The sequence below is a fragment of the Hordeum vulgare genome, unplaced genomic scaffold (genome assembly GCF_904849725.1).
Source record: "Hordeum vulgare subsp. vulgare unplaced genomic scaffold, MorexV3_pseudomolecules_assembly, whole genome shotgun sequence".
Lineage (NCBI taxonomy): Eukaryota > Viridiplantae > Streptophyta > Magnoliopsida > Poales > Poaceae > Hordeum > Hordeum vulgare.
Window position 1 is genome coordinate 35,969 of NW_025422688.1, and position 22,615 is coordinate 58,583.

Below are 22,615 nucleotides of genomic sequence, written 5' to 3' on the forward strand. Positions count from 1 at the left end.
GTTAGATACATTGACTTTCTATTCAAAAAATATTCGTTGATTCAATTAAAATAAATAAAAAAAAACTCGCTATACCAAGCTCTGCATATTCATGCATTTATGCTCGTAGCCTATATCTGCATCCATAGCCGTTTTTCATTTGTGTGTAGAAAGTGTGTGTAGAAAAAGTCACATACCCTACCATATTATATTACTTACACTAAAAAATACTAGACAATCTTTTTTTTTTGCACATAAAGAAATAAAGAAGTCATTGCAATTGCCGGAAATACTAAGCCTACTAAAGGCACGAAAATAGAAGGTAAGTTTAAATCCGTCATGGAATAGGTGTCTCAATTCAAATTTACTATTTCTATCTAGTCGAAAAATATCTTAAGATTCTTATGATATAATTAAGTATATCTATTATAAGGAATATTGACTATTGTATTTTTTTAGTTTGCAAAATATTCTGTAAAAAAAATGATAAGGATAATAAGAAAATTCCAAAAAAGGAGAACTAATTAAAAAGATTTTTTTTATTTTCCCATCCTCATGGCCTTTCTATCTTTCTAATCTAATTTGAAATTGGATTCAAAAGAAAGCGACTAGAATTTACTTCCTGCATACATACTTCTCTAGAAGCGCATACAATAATGCGTGGTAAAGGCAGAAAAATAGTATATTCAATCAAAATCAAAGGGCAAATTATCTTACCTACTATAGATCCCCTACTACCCTCTTAAGATCCCCTACTACCCTCTTAAGATCCCCCCTACTACCCTCTTAGACTTTTAAAGGCGATATACCACCCAAAGAAAGGGTATGAAAATGCCGGGTGGTGTTAGCTTTTCGACGAAGACCCGTCCTGTGCCGCGAAGTCCTGTTAGTAAGACCCCGCGCAATAATGGATTATAGAAGAATAGTATTCAAAATACTGCTCTGGACGCATATAGTAGCATTGCGATTCCTAATCTTTTTTATTTATGAATATGAACAGAAAAAATTCATTGTATCGTTGGGTCGGAGCGGAGGTTTGGTCCAGAAAAATTAGGAACAAAACGTCTACTCTACCACACTGAAGTCTATAGCGCTGTATTTCCACGAAAGTATAATTCTTACCATCAGGATACGCTCCTTTCAACGTCTCTCCGATGGGTCCAGGTTCTATGTCCAATCCCAAATCAAGGATTTCTCGCTCTTGATCGGAGTCATAAACTAAAACTACCTTTTTATCCTTTTTATTAAGGTTATAGAAAACTTCCTTATCTAGTTCTAGCATGTTGACTCACGATTACGCCTGTTAAAAGTTTCAAACGTCCTCTTTTTTGAAATTGAAAGAGAGTCTTATAAAAAGGTCTAACTTCCAAACTATGTCTTTTTTCATTCATTCTCCTTTAGTTTTTTTCTCTATCTAGAAGTGGAATAGAATAACCCGGTTGAAGGGTAATGATCATACGTCTGTAATGCATTGTACGGCCCAGAATAGGTCCTATTCTTCTACCTTTTCCAGGTAGTCGATGGCTATTCACAGCTACCACCTTAATCCAAAGAAGAGTTTGAACCAATGCTTTATTTCTGTCTTAGTGAATCCCGATTCGACATTAAAAGTATATTGATTCTTTCCCAATAAACGAAGACTTTTTTCTGTAAATACTGCGTATTTGATTCCATTATCATATGATACTACTATATTTTATTATTTTCTTTTTATTTCTTTATTGTATTATACCTTAATATATATATATATTCTAGATATATAGAATAGACGAATCTCGATTTGTCAAGTCTCATGATCATATCATGATCTATTTTTATTCGGCTCAATCTTTTTTATAAAAAAAAAGATTGAGCCGAGTTTAATTGCAATCAATTAGAAGAATAAAGAAGAATTACTGCATTTCATAACTTATTTTTTTCTCTTTTTATTTCGTTTATTTTTTTTTAGACCTTCTTATCGATAGTATCTACCGGCTCGAACTCGAATTTGATCGCCTTCCATACTTCACAAGCTGCGGCTAGTTCAGGACTCCATTTGCAAGCTGCTCGGATAATTTCATTACCTTCGCGAGCAAGATCACGCCCTTCGTTACGAGCTTGTACACAAGCTTCTAAAGCCACTCGATTAGCTGCTGCACCAGGTGCATTCCCCCAAGGATGTCCTAAAGTTCCTCCACCAAATTGTAATACAGAATCGTCCCCAAAGATTTCGGTCAGAGCTGGCATATGCCAAACATGAATACCACCTGAAGCTACCGGTATAACACCTGGCATGGATACCCAGTCCTGAGTGAAAAAGATACCGCGAGCACGATCTTTTTCAATAAAATCATCGCGCAATAAATCAACAAAACCTAAAGTCATTTCGCGTTCCCCTTCTAACTTACCTACTACTGTACCGGAGTGGATATGATCTCCCCCAGACATACGCAATGCTTTAGCTAATACACGGAAATGCATACCATGATTTTTCTGTCTATCAATAACTGCATGCATTGCACGGTGAATGTGAAGAAGTAAGCCATTGTCGCGGCAATAGTGAGCCAAAGTAGTATTTGCGGTGAATCCCCCGGTTAAGTAGTCATGCATTACAATAGGAACCCCTAATTCTCTCGCAAATACAGCTCTCTTAATCATTTCTTCACATGTACCCGCAGTCGCATTCAAGTAATGCCCCTTGATTTCACCGGTTTCGGCCTGTGATTTATAAATAGCTTCGGCACAAAAGACAAAACGGTCTCTCCAGCGCATAAATGGTTGTGAGTTTACGTTTTCATCATCTTTGGTAAAATCAAGTCCACCACGTAGACACTCATAACACGCTCTACCATAATTTTTTGCGGATAATCCCAATTTTGGTTTAATAGTACATCCCAATAAAGGACGGCCATACTTGTTCAACTTATCTCTTTCAACTTGGATACCATGAGGCGGGCCTTGGAAAGTTTTTGAATAAGTAGGGGGAATTCGTAGATCCTCCAAACGTAGAGCACGTAGGGCTTTGAACCCAAATACGTTACCCACAATGGAAGTAAACATGTTAGTAACGGAACCCTCCTCAAATAGGTCTAATGGATAAGCTACATAACAGATCCATTGGCTGTCTTCCCCAGCAACAGGCTCGATGTGATAGCATCGTCCTTTGTAACGATCAAGACTGGTAAGTCCATCAGTCCAAACAGTTGTCCATGTACCAGTAGAAGATTCGGCAGCTACTGCAGCCCCTGCTTCTTCGGGCGGAACCCCAGGCTGAGGACTTACTCGGAATGCTGCCAAGATATCAGTATCCTTAGTTTCATACTCTGGGGTGTAGTAAGTCAATTTATAATCTTTAACACCAGCTTGAAATCCAACACCTGCTTTAGTTTCTGTTTGTGGTGACATAAGTCCCTCCCTACAACTCTTGAATTAAGAATTCTCACAATAACAGGGTCTACTCGATGTTAATTAGGCGTAAATGAAACTTTAGCAAAAATCTCGTAAAACAAAAAGGATATTCAATTAATATAATATCAACTCATTAAAGAAAATTGAGGGCATGCTTAGGTTAATGAATATGTTTCATTCATATATAATGCGTACACCCTGTGTATGTTCTATCCTATAGGAATTCCACTATAGGAATTCGATAGGAATTGAGTTGTTGTTATGGTAAGTTAACACGGTTCGTTATTAAACCATGGATTTGATTTACCAAATCCATCATTATTGTATACTCTTTGATAGGTATAGCGCAACCCAAATTAATCCCTAATCCTTATTTTACAAGTTCTTAATAGGTCTCTTTTCTTATTTGGAATGCAAATACCTAACTAAATACTAATAAAATTCTTTGTTGACAGCAATCTATGCTTCACAGTAGTATATATTTTGTATATCGAAGTCCTAGATAGGAAAGTAGAGTAGGCACAGATCCTCCACAAAAGGCAAAATGTATATGAAAAAAAGATTGATTGAACTTTCCAACGGACTCATTCCATGAGTAAACGATTGAATGGGATTCGCTTGGGCAACGAAATCAAGTCCTGGTCCCCTTTTCTCTCTTATTGAATTAACTAATTCATTTCCTTTTTACTTTTGGATTTTTTTTGATTTGATTTGGCATTATTCAACAATAAAAAAAGAAAAATTTCGACAAATTCCTTTTTTTTAATTATGTGATAATTATGAGAACCAATCCTACTACTTCTCGTCCCGGGGTTTCCACAAGTGAAGAAAAAAGTACAGGTCGTATCGATCAAATTATTGGACCCGTGCTGGATGTCACTTTTCCCCCGGGCAAGTTACCTTATATTTATAACGCTTTAGTAGTCCAGAGTAGAGACACTGCCGATAAGCAAATTAATGTGACTTGTGAGGTACAACAATTATTAGGAAATAATCGAGTTAGAGCTGTAGCTATGAGTGCTACGGACGGGTTGATGAGAGGAATGGAAGTGATTGACACGGGAGCTCCTCTCAGTGTTCCGGTCGGTGGAGCTACTCTCGGACGAATTTTCAACGTTCTTGGGGAGCCTGTTGACAATTTGGGTCCTGTAGATAGTAGTGCAACGTTCCCTATTCATAGATCTGCGCCTGCCTTTATCGAGTTAGATACGAAATTATCCATCTTTGAAACAGGTATTAAGGTCGTCGATCTTTTAGCTCCTTATCGACGTGGAGGAAAAATAGGACTATTTGGGGGGGCTGGAGTAGGTAAAACAGTACTGATCATGGAATTAATCAATAACATTGCTAAAGCTCATGGGGGCGTATCCGTATTCGGTGGAGTAGGGGAACGGACTCGTGAAGGAAATGATCTTTATATGGAAATGAAGGAATCCGGAGTAATTAATGAAAAAAATATTGAAGAATCAAAGGTAGCTCTAGTCTATGGCCAAATGAATGAACCACCGGGAGCTCGTATGAGAGTTGGTTTAACTGCCCTAACTATGGCAGAATATTTCCGAGATGTTAATAAGCAAGACGTGCTTTTATTTATCGATAATATCTTTCGTTTTGTTCAAGCAGGATCAGAGGTATCCGCTTTATTAGGGAGAATGCCCTCCGCAGTGGGTTATCAACCTACTCTTAGTACAGAAATGGGTTCTTTGCAAGAAAGAATTGCTTCTACTAAAAAGGGATCTATAACTTCGATTCAAGCAGTTTATGTACCTGCGGACGATTTGACCGACCCTGCCCCTGCCACAACATTTGCACATTTGGATGCTACTACCGTACTTTCCAGAGGATTAGCTTCCAAGGGTATTTATCCAGCAGTAGATCCTTTAGATTCAACATCAACTATGTTACAGCCTCGGATCGTTGGCAACGAACATTATGAAACTGCGCAAAGAGTTAAGGAAACTTTACAACGTTACAAAGAACTTCAGGACATTATCGCAATTCTTGGCTTGGATGAATTATCGGAAGAGGATCGTTTAACTGTAGCAAGAGCAAGAAAAATTGAGCGTTTCTTATCACAACCGTTCTTTGTGGCAGAAGTTTTTACTGGTTCTCCAGGAAAGTATGTTGCTCTTGCGGAAACTATTAGGGGATTTCAACTAATCCTTTCCGGAGAATTAGACGGCCTACCTGAACAGGCTTTTTATTTGGTGGGTAACATCGATGAAGCTAGCACGAAAGCTATAACCTTAGAAGAGGAGAACAAATCGCAGAAATGAAATTAAATCTTTATGTACTGACTCCTAAGCGAATTATTTGGGATTGTGAAGTGAAAGAAATCATTTTATCCACGAATAGTGGCCAAATTGGCGTATTACCAAACCACGCCCCTATTAACACAGCAGTAGATATGGGTCCTTTGAGAATACGCCTCCTCAACGACCAATGGTTAACGGCGGTTCTGTGGAGCGGTTTTGCGAGAATAGTTAATAATGAGATCATCATTTTAGGAAATGATGCGGAACTGGGTAGTGATATTGATCCGGAAGAAGCTCAAAAGGCACTTGAAATAGCCGAAGCTAACTTGAGTAAAGCTGAGGGTACGAAAGATTTGGTTGAAGCGAAGCTCGCTCTCAGACGAGCTAGGATACGAATCGAGGCTGTCAATTGGATTCCCCCATCCAATTGAAGACAATCCAGTGGTTTATAGTTGATACAAAGAAAAAGGGAAGAGGGGTAGAAAAAGTTATTAGATAGCGAAGCGAAGTAAGTCCAATGCTATCTAGTAATTTTTCTACCTACTTACCTACTATTGGATTTGAACCAATGACTCCCGCCGTATGAAAGCAATACTCTAACCACTGAGTTAAGTAGGCAATTTATCACCACAAAGGAAGACCCATTACTTCGATCGATTATATATTGAATCCCTTTTCTAAGCAATACCGCTCTGTTATTGGTCTGTTATATACTAAATACTAAACTAAATACTAAACAGATACAGATCAAAGGGATATCCTCTGGCATTAGAAAATATTCATCTTGACAAGAAATTCTCTATATGTTAAGATATCTCTGATAAGGGCTATAGCTCAGTTCGGTAGAGCAACTCGTTTACACGTGCGCCAATGCTTTTCAAAGGAGCTTATTATGCAATGAACATAATCGATCTTATTGCAAAATCAATGTCTTACTTCATAGATTCGAGAGAATAGGAGAACAGTAGCCTGACAAACAGTCGGTTCAGTCCGATTCAGGTGCCAATTCAGGTGCCTAATCAAATAGAACCCTTATGGATTTGCTAGTTGATAAGGTAAATATCCAGCCCACTAAATGCTAGGCGTAATGAGGATAAGGGCCTCCAAAAAACTTCTTTTCGTTCTATGAACTTTAAGGTGTATGAAGTCTCATAGTTAACTCTTGCAGTGGAACGATAGAGACTCCATTTCACTTAGGTTGATTTAATTTAGACCAGAGGCAGACCTAAGTCAAGGTAATCCTCCTTTGAAACACTTTGGTATTGCTCCTAGATAGATCATAATACAAAAAATCAATCAGAGCACAGGGAGCCATCTCATTATCTTTCCGTAAAGAAAAACTATGGTGGACTAACTGATCTTTAAATCAGTTTATGAAAGAGCCCAATGCAAAAAAATGCATGTTGGGTCTTTGAAACAGTTCAAATCATTTCGATAATAATCCGTTTGATCTGTTTTACCGAGAAGGTCTACGGTTCGAATCCGTATAGCCCTAATATGCCCTTTTTTCTATTTTAGGATCTCTATCCTATGTTTTCTTTAGTTTAGTATAGTTTTCATTTTCGCATTAGTATTTGTTTATAGACTGGATAGGCGCCTGCGACATAGAATAGAGATAAAAGCATTACCAAAGGCTCATTCATCGAAAATCAAAATCATACAGACAGGAAAAGAAAAACGAAAAATAGAAAAAATAAAGTAAAGAGTAAATAAGAAAACAGAATATTCTGTCTCATAGTTCTGAAATAGAGTTCTTTATTTTTATTTTTATAGTATTACTTCTCATTATACTGCATAGATTAGTCCTACTATCTTAATTAGGTTCTAATTATTCTAATTAGTAGTATTCTCATTTTTATTTAATAGTCTCTTATTATTATTAAATAGTAAATAAAGGATAGAGCTATTCTTTTTTTATAGAGATTCTAGAGAAAGCGAGACAAAGTGAAACGATAAAGTTTTCTTTATATAAGAATTAGATCTACATACACCATATCTAAATAGAATGGAAATCCAAAAGAAAGGGAGTTGGGATTCCATTGGATGAATCTTTAAAGAAGATGCAGCACAGAGGAAACAAAGGCTAAACTAAGCGCTTTTGTTTGAACAAAAAAGATTCTTGTTTCACCGAGGAAAAGAGAGAAGTTCTGGATAAATTGACAATGCTGAATTGAATTGACTAATTTAAGTTCCGCCTATTCCACATTAATGGGAGTACATTATGTTTCTGCTTCACGAATATGATATTTTTTGGACATTTCTAATAATAGCAAGCCTTATTCCTATTTTGGCATTTTCGATTTCAGGGCTTTTAGCCCCGGTTAGTGAAGGACCAGAGAAGCTTTCTAGTTATGAATCGGGTATAGAACCCATGGGAGGGGCTTGGGTACAATTCCGAATACGCTATTATATGTTTGCGCTCGTTTTTGTTGTTTTTGATGTGGAAACCGTCTTTCTATACCCTTGGGCAATGAGTTTCGACGTATTGGGTGTATCCGTTTTTATCGAAGCTTTGATTTTCGTGCTTATCTTAGTTGTCGGTTTAGTTTATGCATGGCGAAAAGGAGCCTTGGAATGGTCTTAACTGAATATTTAGACAAAAAAAAAGAAGGAAAAGATTCTATTGAGACAGTTATGAATTTGATTGAGTTTCCCTTACTTGACCAAACAAGTTCCAATTCTGTTATTTCAACTACACTAAATGATCTTTCGAATTGGTCAAGACTCTCCAGTTTATGGCCCCTTCTATACGGTACCAGTTGTTGTTTCATTGAATTTGCTTCATTAATAGGTTCACGATTCGATTTTGATCGTTATGGATTGGTACCAAGATCAAGTCCTAGGCAAGCAGACCTAATTTTAACAGCCGGTACGGTAACAATGAAAATGGCTCCGTCTTTAGTGAGATTATACGAGCAAATGCCTGAACCAAAATACGTCATTGCTATGGGAGCCTGTACTATTACAGGGGGAATGTTCAGTACGGATTCCTATAGTACTGTTCGGGGAGTTGATAAGTTAATTCCTGTGGATGTCTACTTGCCGGGCTGCCCTCCTAAACCGGAGGCAGTTATAGATGCCCTAACAAAACTTCGTAAGAAGATATCGCGAGAAATAGTTGAGGATCGAACTCTATCTCAAAATAAAAAAAGATGTTTTACTACCAGTCACAAGCTTTATGTTAGGCGCAGTACTCATACAGGAACTTATGAGCAAGAATTGCTCTATCAATCACCATCGACATTAGATATATCTTCTGAAACTTTTTTAAAATCCAAAAGTCCAGTACCTTCCTACAAATTAGTGAATTAGGAGGGGGGGGCTCTTTTGTGTAGAAAAAGAAAAAGCAGAGCAATCTTTCAAACTTGCATCCGAAATGGGAAATATTTATACAAAGAGGGAGAGATGAAGACAATGCAGCAGGGTTGGTTATCTAATTGGCTAGTCAAACATGAGGTGGTTCATAGATCTTTGGGCTTTGATCACCGAGGAATAGAGACTTTACAAATAAAAGCAGGGGATTGGGATTCCATTGCTGTCATTTTATATGTATATGGTTATAATTATTTACGCTCCCAATGTGCTTATGATGTAGCACCCGGTGGATCTTTAGCTAGCGTGTATCATCTTACAAGAATACAATACGGTATAGATAATCCAGAAGAAGTCTGCATAAAAGTCTTTGCCCAAAAGGATAATCCTAGAATTCCGTCTGTCTTCTGGATTTGGAGAAGTGCCGATTTTCAAGAACGCGAATCTTATGATATGGTGGGAATCTCTTATGATAATCATCCGCGCCTTAAACGTATCCTAATGCCTGAAAGTTGGATAGGCTGGCCCTTACGTAAGGACTATATAACCCCCAATTTTTATGAAATACAAGATGCTCATTGAATGATAAGAAATTCGTGCTCACTTATACAACACAACTCCAGATTTTATTCAAGTCAAGGAATATTTTTAGGTTCTTTTCCTAGATGAAACGGAATACCTATTTATAATTAATTCCTATTATACAAAAGCATTCCAGATAGACTGAGCCAAAAAAGGGTTTCATTTGGATTCCCCTATTTTGAAAATCACATATTAATTTCCTTCATATGAACAGAAAAATAGGATGACTCAAAGAAGTTCTCTACCAGGAACTTTGTATCGCGCACATGACTTAGCACAACTAGGAAAATAAGATAAGATAAAGATAAGCAAGACTAAAAAAATATTCGTCGGAATAGTGGAATACAAAATAAAGAAACGCAAAAAAATAAAGGGGAACCTAATCTCACCCCCTTCCTTATCATAAAGAAAGGGTATATTTTAAAACTTCTCTAAAAAGAAGTGCCTCTATATTTATATTATAGATTTATCCACTTAGATGAATAAATCATACTCTATCTATATTATATATTATTAATAAATATGTATCACAATCCATCTCGAGGTATTTGGATCAATACCTATTCGGTGGATCTTTTTTTTTCTCTGCCAGGAACCAGATTTGAACTGGTGACACGAGGATTTTCAGTCCTCTGCTCTACCAACTGAGCTATCCTGACCTTTTCTTGTGCATCATCCTAGTAGAGTATTTGTATCTATGTCAATTAAAAGGACTAAAAAATCAATTAAAGTATTTCAAATTCAAAATTTGAAAGGGGGGGGGTTAGCCCTATGCATTGTGCATGGTTTACTTAAATAATACTTAAAAATAGAGTGAATAACCAAGATTTCTTGCCGATACTCTAATAAAAAAGAAATCTATTCAATGAATAGGATAAGATCCATTGAGTTCTCTTCGCATTCCTTTCCTTTGTGAAAGAGTAGAATGAGAAAGCTAATGAATCTTAAACCCATTGATAAAAAGAAAAAAAAAGAGGATTTGGGGATAGAGGGACTTGAACCCTCACAACTTAAAAAGTCGACGGATTTTCCTTTTACTAGAAATTTCATTGTTGTCAGTATTGACATGTAGAATGGGACTCTCTCTTTGTCCTCGTCCGATTAATCCACTTTCTTTTTAAAAGTTCTCAAAACTTTGAATTTGAATTGAAGAATTTGATTATTCAATATTCGAATGGAGTGGATTCACAATAATTCAAAATAAAATTATGATATGAGTTTTTTATTTCATAATCATTTCGAATTTTATTTTGAAATTTTAAAAAAGATAAAGAACCTATATTATAATATGAGTTCTGTGATTAATCGTTTGCTATGTCAGTATCTATACGTGTTTATTAAATGTATAAAGTATAAAACCCCTCTTTCTCTAATTTAGAATTAGAAGGAATTCCACTAACAACACAACGTAATTAACTCGATTCGTTAGAACAGCTTCCATTGAGTCTCTGCACCTATCCTTTTCCTTTGTATTCTAGTTCGAGAATCCCTTCTCAAAACACGGATTTGGCTCAGGATTGCCCTTTTTTAATTCCAGGGTTTCTCTGAATTTGGAAGTTACCACTTAGCAGGTTTCCATACCAAGGCTCAATACAATCAAGTCCGTAGCGTCTACCGATTTCGCCATATCCCCACTTCCCTCTTCTTTGAGACCAGGATTCCTTGTGTAATTTCATCCATCTCTTAGTTTTTTTTTTGAATCATTGAGTTCATCACTCAACGTAGTCTAGCAGTTCAGTTCGACTCTATTTGAGAGACCCCGCTTGCTTATTGCAATTCTGAATTACATTGATTCTATCCTTGATGTATTTGCAATTCAATCCGAATCAATATATCCAAAACTTTTTATCTCCCCCACCTCCCGTCTTACTTTTTTATAGTATTCGAAATTATACTATAACGCTGGATATTTATTCTTTTTTTCTAATCAGAATTATCAATTTTATTTACTCTGACTTTATGTTCCCCTTAGTGAAATATTAATCCTCAAATTATTAACAAATAATAAAGTCTATAATGATCGAATGAAAATACCCATAAAGTCTATAATTTTCTTTTTAAATATCCTATAGTTAAGCATATCAAGCTAACTTTATCTTTAAGAAGTTTTAGTATTTTTTTATTTAGTATTTTTTTATAAGTAGAACTTCAAATTTAGAACTAGTTAATAGCTAAGAGTAATAACTAATATCTGAGATTTTACGGATTTCCTATACTATACCTATTTCTATTTGTTACACTATTTCCGTTATGTAAGCCCACTTAGCTCAGAGGTTAGAGCATCGCATTTGTAATGCGAGGGTCATCGGTTCAAATCCGATAGTCGGCTTTTTTTTTTCTCTATCGATGTTCTACGAACAAGAATCTCTTTTTTTCCGAATTAAATGGAGAATCCAGGATCTTTTATGTTTTTTACCTTACTATTTTGCTAGATACAAAACAATAAAATAAATAATATATATACAAAAAATACAAAAAATACAGATTTTGATGAAATTCCATTTTTTGTGGTACTTTAGTTGATTTTACTCTGTTTATCCTGTAGTTTAATTCAGTTTTAATTTCGATGTATTCTGTAATGTAAATACAATGAAATTAATTGTGTAAAATGAAATTTCAATAAAAAAAAGGAGTCTTCATGTCCCGTTATCGAGGACCTCGTTTAAAAAAAATACGCCGTTTGGGAGCTTTACCAGGACTCACTAGAAAAACACCTAAATCCGGAAGTAATCTTAAAAAAAAATTCAATTCTGGGAAAAAGGAGCAATATCGTATTCGTCTTCAAGAAAAACAGAAATTGCGTTTTCATTATGGTCTGACAGAACGACAATTACTTAGATATGTACATATCGCTGGAAAAGCAAAAAGGTCAACAGGCCAGGTTTTACTACAATTACTTGAAATGCGTTTGGATAATATCCTTTTTCGATTGGGTATGGCTTCAACCATTCCTGGGGCCCGCCAATTAGTCAACCATAGACATATTTTAGTTAATGGCCGTATAGTCAATATACCAAGTTTTCGTTGCAAACCCCGAGATATTATTACTACGAAAGATAACCAAAGATCAAAAGGTCTGGTTCAAAATTATATTGCTTCATCGGACCCGGGGAAATTGCCAAGCCATTTGACGATTGACACATTGGAATATAAAGGACTAGTAAATAAAATCCTAGATAGGAAGTGGGTCGGTCTCAAAATAAATGAGTTGTTAGTTGTAGAATATTACTCTCGTCAGACTTGAACTTAATGAAAAAAGGAAAGGTTCATAGAATTTTCTTCCCCTTCCCCTTTCCCCGAACTAAATAGCCCTAAGACCATTACCATTAATTCGTATTTTCCCATCAACTAGCTAAAATTGATTAACCCTAGGATTAGGATCCTTTTTGCTTTTTTCCTCTATGTTTACATACCACAGTAATTTGCTATAGAGAATTTTTAATTTCTATTAAATAAAAATAAGATAATATAAGATATTATTACTGGAATAAATTGCTATTTGATTTGATACATTGTGATCCTTAACGTTGATGAATTAAGAAAAACGGAAAGAGAGGGATTCGAACCCTCGGTAAACAAAAGTCTACATAGCAGTTCCAATGCTACGCCTTGAACCGCTCGGCCATCTTTCCTACATAACTTATTATGGAAAATAAACTGAGTGAATAGCGAGTTTTCTTATTCCTGCAGTACAGGTACAACCGCAACCGCTCGGGGGTTCCCTAGTTCTATTGGAAAAATTCCTTTTGATCTAGGTGGAAGGATACAGGATTTTTTACTAGAAATTGCGCTCGCTATAAAATAAAAGTTTTAATTTAGGTTTTCCCGCAACTAAAGAAAAAGAGAATGCAAGAATTCTTCTTATTGCATAATAAAATAAAGAAACCTTAGAATTCCGTTTGCATAAGATACGCTACACCATTGAAATCAAAAATAGAGTATGAGACAATTAATAACTTTGAAAACACGAAATAGTTGATGACATAAGTTGTTGTTCAGAAATAGGAAAGTGGAATGAAATCCAGTCTTAGTCAAATATTGCATATCTCTTCGTGTCCAAGCAGAAGGAAAAGGATACAATTTGAGCTGAGCGGAAAATCCATATCTCTCTTATCCATTTAAAACATATGGATTTAGAGCATATGGATCAATCTATTTATAATTATAAGAATCGAATGTGTTTGTTTTTATGTTATTTTGTGAAGGAATGAAAACAATTCTATATAGAATGGCTTGGGAATTATGCCTAGATCCCGTGTAAATGGAAATTTCATTGATAAGACCTTCTCAATTATAGCCAATATTTTATTGCGAATAATTCCGACAACCTCAGGAGAAAAAAAGGCATTTACTTATTATAGAGATGGTGCGATTTGACTCTTTTTTTTTTTGCTTTTTTTTAGACCTACCTATACCTCAGTCTTAGGAAAAAGAAAAGGGGTTGGCATAGAGAGAACCAAATTTGTAAAGCAAGCAAACCCACGCTTCGGGAAGGTGAGGCGAACTAACAATTCCTTCCGTCGTGTATCCTCGATTGATGCGGCTTCAGATACTTCAATTGTAGATTTGAGTATTGAGCGAAAGGTTACACCTACAGGATATGGTATGGTATGGATTACAGGCCACTCTATTAGTATCCGTAGGCAGCATAGGGGAGAAAAGCACTACACCTAGAAATAGGAATCAACAAGAGAAAAACTTTGGTAGAAATTACCCCTTTCCTGATCGGTATCAGGGCTGGGAAGAATGGTTGGGATAACAAACAACCATCAGGTTTGTACTTTGGATACCCCTATAACCATCAAAGATCGTTGAAGTAGCTAATTCCTCTAAATAGGAGGCGTTGAGAACAAAGAAATTATTGGAGCTATCGTTTTCCTCTAGCATTAATAGAATTCATTGGTGTTAAGAAAAACCTCTTGTGGGAAGGTTGGCTAGAGATTTCTTGGAAAAATACCAGCCCCTTTCGGTTCATAATGAGACGGGACTAATTCTATTTTGATTCTATAGATTAAGATTATTTCGCTTAGTACTATTATGTACAGAAGGGAGGAGCCGTATGAGATGAAAACCTCATGTACGGTTTTGGAACGGAGATTTTTTGAATAGAATGAACGACCGTAACGGATGTTGGCTCAATCCGAAGGAAATTATGCGGAAGCTTTGCAAAATTATTATGAAGCTACGCGACTAGAAATCGATCCCTATGATCGAAGTTATATACTCTATAACATAGGCCTTATACACACAAGCAATGGAGAGCATACAAAGGCTTTGGAATATTATTTCCGGGCACTAGAACGAAACCCCTTCTTACCGCAAGCTTTTAATAATATGGCCGTGATCTGTCATTACGTGCGACTATCTCCACTATAGAAAGACAAAAAAAGAGAGGATCAAATTTTCTAGTAAATACTGGAAAAAAGGGCTTTCTACATAGGGATCGTAAAAACAACGATTTTTCCCTATCAGCTGTAGGAAGGAAGGACACTTCACGAGAATCAAAAAACGAAGAAAGTATGGCCTATACTACTACTCTATGGATAAAGTTTCTCAAATTGATAGAGAAAGCACCGTAAAGATCAATTAGTGAGCGACTGGGTCGATACAACTAAAAAAAACTGCTTACTTATCCCATGATATGGGGCAAAATTTAGGAATCCGCTTATGTAATAGAGCCGATCCACTAAGGGATTAAGCAGCGGTGTAGTATCAGATCCCAAAGATAGTAAGTTCTTTTTTCTTTCTTATGGAAAAAAGTCTTTTTCAAGGATTCTATAGAGATTTCATATATGAAACCGGGATAGTTACCTTTCAGAAAATTTGAACGAAGGCTCTATATCTATCTATGCTTCATTCTTCTGAAGGTGGGAAAAAAGATCAAACTAATTATTGAGAAAAATTAGGGTTTGAAACTTAGGTAATTAATTTCTTCTGCTTAACACAAGAACAAATTGGATCGATTTTTGATAAATCGAATTCAGTTAAGATAGGGGAAATTAAGATAGCAATTTCTGAGCCGTATGAGGTAGGAAACTCTCAAGTACGGTTCTAAGGGAAGGAACTGCCTATTCCGACCGAGGAGAACAGGCCATTCTAGAGGGTGATTCGGAAATTGCGGAAGCTTGGTTTGATCAAGCTGCTGAATATTGGAAACAAGCTATAGCGCTTACTCCGGGAAATTATATTGAAGCACAAAACTGGTTGAAGATTACGAAGCGCTTTGAATTTGAATAAGACCATGCTCCTTTTTTTTCCTAAAATGGATGGTTTGGTTGTTGATCCATTAATCAAATAAATTAGGTCGTAAGATCGAATCAAGAATTTCATTATATCCATTTCTTATACCTTCTATTTTATAAGATATTTCATAAGAATAAACCATAGGGATAGGGTCTAGAATAGAAGTAATAAAGTGAATAAAAAAAAGGGGGCCAATCTAAATATTGCTAATATATTAGAACCATCTTATTAATAATTCTAATGAGTTATCTTGGAATTTAGAATCAAATAAAAAATAAAAAACCCTATATTATGCTCAAGGAAAGTAGATATAGATAGGAGCTTATGCCCTAAAAAAAAATACACTAGTTTCTTAAATTTAAAATAAAAAAGATTTTTTCTTACGCCGAGAAATATTTGTTTTTTCAAGATAAACAATGTCCGTTAGGCACCTAACCTTTATGTCATAATAGATCCGAACACTTGCCTCGGATTGACTTTAATATATAATTGCTCCAGTGAATAACTAAAAAAAAAGAAGGGTGGTAGTATAGTAAAGAAAAGAACTAATCACAATATCTATCTTTCAAAATCTATCTTTCAAAATCTATCTTTCAAAGATTCACTAAAAAAAAAGACAGTTGGCGGGTCTCTTTGTATGTCTTGTCCGGAAAGAGGAGGAGTTAATGATTATTCGTTCGCCGGAACCAGAAGTAAAAATTGTTGTGGATAGGGATCCTGTAAAAACATCTTTTGAGGAATGGGCGAGACCCGGCCATTTCTCAAGAACACTAGCTAAGGGCCCTGATACTACCACTTGGATCTGGAACCTACATGCTGATGCTCACGATTTCGATAGTCATACTGGTGATTTGGAGGAGATTTCTAGAAAAGTTTTTAGTGCTCATTTCGGGCAACTTTCCATTATCTTTCTTTGGTTGAGTGGCATGTACTTTCATGGTGCCCGTTTTTCCAATTATGAAGCATGGCTAAGTGATCCTACTCACATTGGACCCAGTGCTCAGGTAGTTTGGCCTATAGTAGGGCAAGAAATATTGAATGGTGATGTAGGTGGGGGTTTCCGAGGAATCCAAATAACCTCTGGTTTTTTTCAGCTTTGGCGAGCATCTGGAATAACTAGTGAATTACAACTCTATTGTACTGCAATTGGTGCATTGGTTTTTGCAGCGTTAATGCTTTTTGCTGGTTGGTTCCATTATCACAAAGCCGCTCCCAAATTGGCCTGGTTCCAAGATGTAGAATCCATGTTGAATCACCACTTAGCGGGATTATTAGGACTTGGGTCTCTTTCTTGGGCGGGACACCAAATTCATGTATCTTTACCAATTAACCAATTTCTTGACGCTGGGGTGGATCCTAAAGAGATACCACTTCCTCATGAATTTATCTTGAATCGGGACCTTTTGGCTCAACTTTATCCTAGTTTTGCCGAAGGAGCAACCCCTTTTTTCACTTTAAATTGGTCCAAATACGCAGAATTTCTGACTTTTCGTGGAGGACTAGATCCAGTAACCGGTGGTCTCTGGCTGACCGATATTGCACACCATCATTTAGCTATTGCTATTCTTTTCCTAATCGCAGGTCATATGTATAGGACCAACTGGGGTATTGGCCATGGACTTAAAGATATTTTGGAGGCTCACAAGGGCCCATTTACAGGACAAGGCCATAAGGGTCTTTATGAAATCTTAACAACGTCATGGCATGCTCAATTATCTCTTAACCTAGCTATGCTAGGCTCTACAACCATTGTTGTAGCTCATCATATGTATTCTATGCCTCCCTATCCATACCTAGCTACTGACTATGGTACACAACTTTCCTTGTTCACACACCACATGTGGATTGGCGGATTTCTAATAGTCGGTGCTGCTGCACATGCAGCAATTTTTATGGTAAGAGACTATGATCCAACTACTCGATACAACGATCTATTAGATCGCGTCCTTAGACACCGCGATGCAATCATATCCCACCTTAACTGGGTATGTATATTTCTAGGTTTTCACAGTTTTGGCTTGTACATTCATAATGATACCATGAGTGCTTTAGGCCGTCCACAAGATATGTTTTCGGATACCGCCATACAATTACAACCTATCTTTGCTCAATGGGTACAAAATATCCATGCTACTGCGCCTGGCGTAACAGCTCCTGGTGCAACAACAAGTACTAGCTTAACGTGGGGAGGCGGCGAGTTAGTAGCAGTAGGTGGCAAAGTGGCTTTGTTACCGATTCCATTAGGAACCGCAGATTTTTTAGTCCATCACATTCATGCATTTACCATACATGTGACTGTATTAATACTTTTGAAAGGTGTTTTATTTGCTCGGAGTTCCCGTTTGATACCCGATAAAGCAAATCTAGGTTTTCGCTTTCCTTGCGATGGGCCTGGCCGAGGGGGAACATGTCAAGTATCTGCTTGGGATCATGTTTTCTTAGGTTTATTCTGGATGTACAATGCAATTTCGGTAGTCATTTTCCATTTCAGTTGGAAAATGCAGTCGGATGTTTGGGGTACCATAAGTGATCAAGGGGTGGTAACTCATATTACAGGGGGAAACTTTGCACAGAGTTCCATTACGATTAATGGGTGGCTTCGAGATTTCTTGTGGGCACAGGCATCGCAAGTCATTCAGTCTTATGGTTCTTCATTATCTGCATATGGTCTTTTTTTCTTAGGTGCTCATTTTGTCTGGGCCTTCAGTTTAATGTTTTTATTCAGCGGCCGTGGTTATTGGCAAGAACTCATTGAATCTATCGTTTGGGCTCATAACAAATTAAAAGTTGCTCCTGCTACTCAGCCTAGAGCCTTGAGCATTATACAAGGACGTGCTGTAGGAGTAACCCATTACCTTCTGGGTGGAATTGCCACGACATGGGCATTCTTCTTAGCGAGAATTATTGCAGTAGGATAGTGGCTAGGAGGATTTGAAAGGCATTATGGAATTAAGATTTCCCAGGTTTAGCCAAGGCTTAGCTCAGGACCCCACTACTCGTCGTATTTGGTTTGGTATTGCTACCGCACATGATTTCGAAAGTCATGATGATATTACTGAAGAACGTCTTTATCAGAACATTTTTGCTTCTCACTTTGGGCAATTAGCAATAATCTTTCTATGGACGTCCGGAAATCTGTTTCATGTAGCTTGGCAAGGAAATTTTGAATCATGGATACAGGATCCTTTACACGTAAGACCTATTGCTCATGCGATTTGGGATCCTCATTTTGGTCAACCCGCTGTGGAAGCCTTTACTCGAGGAGGTGCTGCTGGTCCAGTGAATATTGCTTATTCTGGGGTTTATCAGTGGTGGTATACAATAGGATTACGCACCAATGAAGATCTTTATACTGGAGCTCTTTTTCTATTATTTCTTTCTACGCTGTCCTTAATAGCGAGTTGGTTACATCTACAACCCAAATGGAAACCAAGCCTTTCGTGTTCAAAAACGCGGAATCTCGTCTCAATCATCATTTGTCAGGACTTTTCGGGGTAAGTTCTTTGGCTTGGACAGGACATTTAGTTCATGTTGCTATTCCCGCATCCAGGGGGGAGTACGTTCGATGGAATAATTTCTTAGATGTATTACCCTATCCCCAGGGGTTGGGACCCCTTTTGACGGGTCAGTGGAATCTTTATGCCCAAAACCCTGATTCGAGTAATCATTTATTTGGTACCGCTCAAGGAGCGGGAACTGCCATTCTAACTCTTCTTGGGGGATTCCATCCACAAACACAAAGTTTGTGGCTGACTGATATGGCTCACCATCATTTAGCTATTGCATTTATTTTTCTCATTGCCGGTCACATGTATCGAACTAACTTCGGAATTGGGCACAGTATTAAAGATCTTTTAGAAGCGCATACTCCTCCGGGGGGTCGATTAGGGCGTGGGCATAAGGGCCTTTATGACACAATCAACAATTCGATTCATTTTCAGTTAGGTCTTGCTCTAGCTTCTTTAGGGGTTATTACTTCCTTAGTAGCTCAACATATGTACTCTTTACCTCCTTATGCATTCATAGCACAAGACTTTACTACTCAAGCTGCTTTATATACTCATCACCAATATATTGCGGGGTTCATCATGACAGGGGCTTTTGCTCATGGAGCTATTTTTTTCATTAGGGATTACAATCCGGAACAGAATGAGGATAATGTATTGGCAAGAATGTTAGACCATAAAGAAGCTATCATATCTCATTTAAGTTGGGCTAGCCTCTTTCTAGGATTCCATACCTTGGCCTTTATGTTCATAACGACGTCATGCTTGCTTTTGGTACTCCAGAAAAGCAAATCTTGATCGAACCTATATTTGCCCAATGGATACAATCTGCTCATGGCAAGACGACATATGGGTTCGATATACTCTTATCTTCAACGAATGGCCCCGCTTTCAATGCGGGTCGAAGCCTATGGTTGCCCGGAGGTTGAATGCTGTTAATGAGAATAGTAATTCGCTTTTCTTAACAATAGGACCTGGGGATTTCTTGGTTCATCATGCTATTGCTCTAGGTTTGCATACAACTACATTGATTTTAGTAAAGGGCGCTTTAGACGCACGCGGTTCCAAATTAATGCCGGATAAAAAGGATTTTGGGTATAGTTTTCCTTGTGACGGCCCCAGGGCGCGGCGGTACTTGTGATATTTCTGCTTGGGGACGCATTTTATTTGGCAGTTTTCTGGATGTTAAATACCATTGGGTGGGTTACTTTTTATTGGCATTGGAAACATATCACATTATGGCAGGGCAACGTTTCACAATTTAATGAATCCTCCACTTATTTGATGGGATGGTTAAGAGATTACCTATGGTTAAACTCTTCACAACTTATCAATGGATATAATCCTTTTGGGATGAATAGTTTATCGGTATGGGCTTGGATGTTCTTATTTGGACATCTTGTTTGGGCTACTGGATTTATGTTCTTAATTTCTTGGCGGGGGTATTGGCAGGAATTAATTGAGACTTTAGCATGGGCTCATGAACGCACACCTTTAGCTAATTTAATTCGCTGGAGAGATAAGCCTGTGGCTCTTTCCATTGTGCAAGCAAGATTGGTTGGATTAGCTCACTTTTCGTGGGTTATATATTCACTTATGCAGCTTTCTTGATTGCCTCAACATCAGGCAAGTTTGGTTAATTTAGTTTGTTTTTTTGTACTGTATCAGCACCTAGTTCATTACTCTTGATAGAGAGGGAGGATCCGCCTTCTTAAATTTCTTTTTCTATTTATTTTTCCATCTAGGATTAGAACCGTATACTTGATAATAATAGCAACGGCACATTATGGCAAAAAAGAGTTTGATTCAGAGGGAGAAGAAGCGGCAGAAATTAGAACAGAAATATCATTTGATTCGTCAATCTTTAAAAAAAAAGATAAGAAGCAAAGTTTCTCCCTTGAGTTTGAGTGAAAAAACGAAAATGCGAGAAAAATTGCAATCCCTACCGCGTAATAGTGCACCTACACGCCTTCATCGACGTTGTTTTTTGACCGGAAGACCTAGAGCTAACTATCGACATTTTGGGCTATCCGGACACGTACTTCGAGAAATGGTTTATGAATGTTTATTACCGGGTGCAACAAGATCCAGTTGGTAAGGATAAAATACCCTTTCGTATTTGTATGGATTTCTGGAATTGATAATCATAGAGGAGCCCTCTTTACCATTCTGTATAAATGGACTATTCTATTTGTATAGATATGGTAGAGGGACGTATCGAACCCTCTTTTATCCACTAGTTACCCTCTTTAGTTTAAGAGTATAGAGCAGTTTGGTAGCTCATAAGTCTCATAACCTTGGGGTTGCGGGTTCGATTCCCACTACCGGCCCCATACTCCTTCTTTAATGATATATGCATGATATATACATCATCCATTTGTATCTGGATTTTTTGATTTCCTAAAAGAGTTTTGGTCTAACAGTTTTTTCTCGGAAGAAGACAACAAATAAAAGAAAGAATAAAAGAAAGAATAAAATACGAAAGAAAAGCGTCCATTGTCTAATGGATAGGACAGAGGTCTTCTAAACCTTTGGTATAGGTTCAAATCCTATTGGACGCAATCTTATTTCTATCTATTCTTTAAATAACTATACTAAACTAAAAACAAAGAAAACTTTTTTGCATGATTCAAATAACAAGAGTAGACATGCAAAATAACAAGAGTAGATATGCCAAATTTATTTGTTACTGAAGGGAAAACCGTTCCAGCTGTTCCTGAATAGCTTCCTTCAAAAGGATTTCCGCTTGCTCGGTGAATGTCTTGCTAGAAGATATAATTTCTTGGAATTGAGGTTTAGTATCTTTTAGGTGTTTACGTAACTCATCCAGAAATTTATTTACCTGTTCGATTTCTAACGAATCAAGATATCCTCTTGTTCCGGTATAAATAGTAGCTATCTGCTCTTCCACTGGGAGAGGATTTGCCTGGGATTGTTTAAGCAATTCCCTTAATCGTCGACCCCTTGCCAATTGATTCTGACTTGTTTTATCGAGAGCAGAGGCGAATTGTGCAAAGGCTTGTAACTCTGCGAATTGAGCTAGTTCCAATTTTGATTTGCCAGCTACTTGTTTCATGGCTTTAATTTGAGCCGCGGATCCTACTCTGGAAACAGAAATACCCACATTAATAGCGGGTCGAATTCCGGCATTGAATAGATCCGCCGATAAGAATATTTGTCCATCTGTAATGGAGATTACATTAGTAGGAATATAGGCGGAAACGTCTCCAGATTGAGTCTCAACTATTGGTAAAGCGGTCATACTTCCTTCGCCTAAAAGAGAATTTAATTTAGCGGCTCTTTCTAAAAGGCGTGAATGCAAATAAAAAACATCCCTGGATAAGCCTCACG

General features: G+C 37.2%; 3 protein-coding genes and 4 non-coding genes across 7 annotated transcripts; 4 read left to right on the plus strand and 3 right to left on the minus strand.

Moving 5' to 3' along the window:
• Positions 1–1,819: 1,819 nt before the first annotated feature.
• Positions 1,820–3,675, minus strand: LOC123422718 (ribulose bisphosphate carboxylase large chain). Its single transcript, XM_045107727.1, has one exon. The coding sequence runs from the start codon at positions 3,361–3,363 to the stop codon at positions 1,924–1,926; it is 1,440 nt and encodes a 479-aa protein (XP_044963662.1). The 5' UTR covers positions 3,364–3,675; the 3' UTR covers positions 1,820–1,923.
• Positions 3,676–3,766: 91 nt separating this feature from the next.
• LOC123422717 (ATP synthase subunit beta, chloroplastic) lies at positions 3,767–13,351 on the plus strand. Its single transcript, XM_045107726.1, has one exon. It carries the CDS (start codon positions 4,146–4,148, stop codon positions 5,640–5,642), a length of 1,497 nt encoding a protein of 498 aa, XP_044963661.1. The 5' UTR covers positions 3,767–4,145; the 3' UTR covers positions 5,643–13,351.
• TRNAF-GAA lies at positions 10,102–10,174 on the minus strand. The gene has a single exon. It is a non-coding gene; the product is annotated as a tRNA-Phe (tRNA).
• On the plus strand, positions 11,772–11,844 carry TRNAT-UGU. The gene has a single exon. It is a non-coding gene; the product is annotated as a tRNA-Thr (tRNA).
• Positions 13,061–13,147, minus strand: TRNAS-GGA. Its single transcript has one exon. It is a non-coding gene; the product is annotated as a tRNA-Ser (tRNA).
• Positions 13,352–13,888: 537 nt separating the features above from the next.
• On the plus strand, positions 13,889–17,480 carry LOC123422719 (photosystem I P700 chlorophyll a apoprotein A1-like; the record flags this gene model as incomplete). The annotated part of the gene is given in 1 exon segment (XM_045107728.1): positions 13,889–17,480. A coding segment is annotated over 1 exon segment (1,057 nt), but the record flags the coding sequence as incomplete, so codon positions are not given.
• A 4,273-nt stretch (positions 17,481–21,753) lies between these two features.
• Positions 21,754–21,825, plus strand: TRNAR-UCU. The gene has a single exon. It is a non-coding gene; the product is annotated as a tRNA-Arg (tRNA).
• Positions 21,826–22,615: the final 790 nt, after the last annotated feature.